Source organism: Dendrobates tinctorius, unplaced genomic scaffold (assembly GCF_039654945.1).
Source record: "Dendrobates tinctorius isolate UK_male_01 unplaced genomic scaffold, ASM3965494v1 ptg000057l, whole genome shotgun sequence".
Taxonomy (NCBI): Eukaryota; Metazoa; Chordata; class Amphibia; order Anura; family Dendrobatidae; genus Dendrobates; species Dendrobates tinctorius.
In genome coordinates, this window is record NW_027361725.1 from 29,811,113 (window position 1) to 29,814,829 (window position 3,717).

The window sequence follows — 3,717 nt, forward strand, 5'->3', positions numbered from 1 at the left end:
CTTGACTATCGCAGGATTTCGCCGATCCAAAATGGCGTCGCCGCAAGAACATGTCGCTGGCGTGGAGGACGTCTGGATCCAGGATGGCGCCGGCGGAAGATGTCGGGGATCGTGGATCAGCAGCGATGACGGCGTATGAGAGACGGAGTGAGAGAAAGGGTCGTATGTGGAAAGAGTGAGTGGAGATGGTGAAAGGTGAGAGGAGTGTGTGTGTTGAGGGTTAACATGGAAAGAGGTGTGCGGTGACGTCACCGGTTACAACTGGACGGAAGTTGTTACAACCGGAAGCTGCTTAGGGCAATATATATATAACCTTGCAATTTTCAGTCTTTTTTACACTCATTTTCTTGTCTTTTTAGAAAGAGTGCATAGGAGTTTTCCTGATCAGCAGAGGCAGGGTGACAATAACAGGCAGCACCTCTACAGACAGGATCCATCATGCACAATGCAAGGTCACATCTGACCCCAATTGCCTTCCCTTCACAATGGCAGGACCATTAGATGCTTCAGTACAAAAGATAAAGTCAGGATTTGACCATTATGGATATGTACATGTGTTGTTTCCTGAAACAAAAGGAAATTAGCCTAAAAAGGCCTCAGTGACAAGTGTGGAAATGTCAAGATTTCTATTGTTATTATTTTAGTACAGATTCTGTTATGTAAAATAAATACTGCTCAAAAATTTTTAAAATACATTTAGCTCAAAAACTTGAGGTTAAGGGGTAGTCCACTACTCGGACTATCCGTCATGAATCCTTTTCCCCTTGTAAAATAATAACATCAATACTCACCGGTGATGCTAGTGTCATTCCAATGGTGTAAGCAATGGCTCTCCTGGTGATCCCTGTGGCCAATCGGTGTTGTCAGAGCTGCGTTTGCTCTCTCAATTCCTCAGACTCTATGTGATTAGTCTGAAGGGAGGGGGGGGGGAAGAGTGAAGCCAGCACTGTTTGGCCAAAGGGATTGCGTGACATAATGTGACGCAATTCCCGGGAGAGCCAGTGTTGACACCACAAGAACGGCGCAGGTGGTAAGCAAAAGTGTTATTTTACAAGGGGGAAACATAGGGATTCAGAAGGTGTTATCCGAGTAGTGGACAACCCTTAAAATAATAGATCATTTTATGATGATAGCTTCCCTTTAATAAAGGTTTAGTGATTATCCCATAAAAATTTGAGACAAATTCATGGCCTTTAAGAGACACCAACATCGTCAATTTTCTTCTTCATTCGAATGTGAGTCATCATGTGTCGTTTCAAGTGAGGATCCTGACGAAAAGATTTCCCACACTCTATACAATGGAAGGGTTTCTGCCCGGCATGCATGAGATAGTGGCGCGCGAGTTTGGAGGGGGTAAAGAAGTGTTTTGTGCAAACACTACACTTGTAACTTTTCTTGACAGCTCGAGTCCTCACTTTCTGCTCCAGATTTGATTTTGAACTGTGTTCCTTACACACACTCGTCCTTGCCTTCTTACATGACCCTGCTTTTTGGCTCTCAGAAGACAACTCCATTGATTCAATTTCTACTTTTAAGTCGAGAACCTCAATAGTTTTTACTTGATTGAGCTCAACAGGGTTTACTGTGGGGTCATAATATTGGGACTGGGGAAAACTTATCGTCTGTTGTTTAAAGAGTGTGGAAAAATAAGCTCCCAGCGCACCCTCTGACCCCAGCACAGGAGGCTTGAAGACATGAATTGCTAGATGGCGTTTTAGATGTGCAGTTTGTCGAAATGTCTTCCCGCATTCATCGCACATGAAAGGCTTCTGCCCAGTATGGATGAGGTAATGTCTGCGTAACTTGGACATTGACGGGAACGTTTTACTGCACTGGTCACATTTTGCCACCTTGTTCTTCTGCAGCAAAATGCCTTGTGCTCCTTGAAGAAACTGGTGAAGTGAATTACTCTGCTGGCCATGTTGGTCTTGATCATAGGCATGGATGGTGCTGCAAATGGTTTCTCCTCTGTCGGTTTCCAACAGTCCATCAAAATTTATCCCAAGCTCTTGTGGTTGAAAATATGTTTCCAAGACCATCTGAGGCTGCCGAATATTTCTGCCCTGCGGTTTCCTGATATGAAGAAAATTCTTGGAGACACTGAGATGCTGTTTTTCCGCTTCGCTGATGTCCATATGATCTGGTTCCTCTAAGTGCTCTGCTTTCATCACTCTCACATCTGGAACGATCTCATCATCCAGGAGAATTTCCTGTTCTTTGGATCCTGCATTATATGTTCCTCTGGTGGAGGTGGCAGCTTCAGAGACATCTGCTTCTGTTACACATTCATGGTTGTCCAGATTTTCCTGCTTCTTGAAACATTGTCCACATAAAGAACACTGGAAAGGAATGACAAAGACGGAGAAGGCTTCCTTGGCCTCCTGCTTCACCTCCACAGGTTCGGCACTGGGAGAACTCTCCCTCCTGGGTATAGCAGAGGAGATTTTGTGCATGTCTTGGTGTTTGAGAAGCTTCTCTGCCATCTTGAAGGCCTTGGGACATTGGAGGCACTGGAAGGGCTTCTCCTCAGAGTGAGTCAGCTCATGGATCTTCAGGTGCGTCTTCTGCCTGAATGTTCGGTCACAAAGTGAACAGGCGAAGGGTTTCTGACCCGTGTGGATCATTAGGTGCCTCTCCAGATTGGAGCGGGAAGGAAACACCTTGCTGCAGAATTCACAGCACCGCATTTGGACTTTATGAATGGCAGCCACGTTCACAAACTTACACTGATGAAGTAAACACTTCTCCTCATTGGCGAATGTTCTCTGGCAGCCGAAACAGTATTGTGGCAGAGAGAGGACGCTCCTCTGAGTAGGGGCTGGAGATCTCTTCAGGGCCCTCACCTCCTCTATGGGGCCAGCACAGGGCAGCAGCTGGTGTTTGGAAAACGTCTCAAAAGTCTTAAAGTGGCGGTGACAGGTATCGCACCGGAGTGGGAGCATGTGCGTCACCATGTGCCTCTCTAGGTGCGCCAGCTGGCGGAATGTCTTGCTGCAGTCAGGGCATGGGAAGGGCTTCAGGCCGGTGTGGGTCAGGTAATGTCTTGCCAGCTTTGAAGGAGTTTCAAACTTCTTGGCGCAGGCATCGCAGCAGTATGGCCGCTGTCTCGGGGCTCTGGACTGAAGGCTTCTAAGCATCTTTGCAGGTACAGAATGCATGGTGGCAAGCAGGAATCAGGCTGCTCTTACATGCCTGCCTATTGATCTCTATGAGGGGGTCCGACCGCCTGCAGGACCACTATGCCGGATCTCTACACACACCAGGCGGTGGGCGGCATCATCCGTGCAGAGCCTCACCTGGGGACAGCAGCAGCACCGCGAGGGTAGATGCTAGACTGTATGGGCTCCTTCCTGGTGTGATGTCAGTACTGGGGGCGTGTCATACCGGGAGGGGGCGTGTTCGGACAGCAAAGGCAGGAAGAGGAGACGCCATTACACACCTGTCTCTGCCGTCTGGTGCAGGGAGAGAAGCCTTCGTTACACATTTGTCTCTGCTGTTTGGTGCCGGCGTCTGTGATTAGCAGGGAGGAGGTCAGCGGCGTCAGTGACAGACAGGAGGCTTTAGTAAGTAACAGGTTGGTGTCTTCTTAGATGTTTGGTTGATGGGGGCTGATACTTGGGGCTAACTAGTGGGATTTGGGGGCTTATCTGGGAGCTGTTGGGCTCCCGGAGGGTAGGGGGGATTAATGCACGCTGGTGGGGTCTGGTTGGGGGGGGG

The 3,717-nt window shown here is 48.3% G+C and overlaps 1 protein-coding gene across 1 annotated transcript; it reads right to left on the reverse strand.

Moving 5' to 3' along the window:
* Positions 1 to 1,052: 1,052 nt before the first annotated feature.
* On the reverse strand, positions 1,053 to 3,352 carry ZNF770 (zinc finger protein 770). The gene has a single exon (XM_073577868.1). The coding sequence runs from the start codon at positions 3,156 to 3,158 to the stop codon at positions 1,194 to 1,196; it is 1,965 nt and encodes a 654-aa protein (XP_073433969.1). The 5' UTR covers positions 3,159 to 3,352; the 3' UTR covers positions 1,053 to 1,193.
* Between the last annotated feature and the right edge of the window lie 365 nt (positions 3,353 to 3,717).

Bases quoted from the DNA above. Each gene is read 5' to 3' on its own strand.
- ZNF770 (XM_073577868.1), bottom strand. From the start codon at position 3,158: ATGCATTCTGTACCTGCAAAGATGCTTAGAAGCCTTCAGTCCAGAGCC.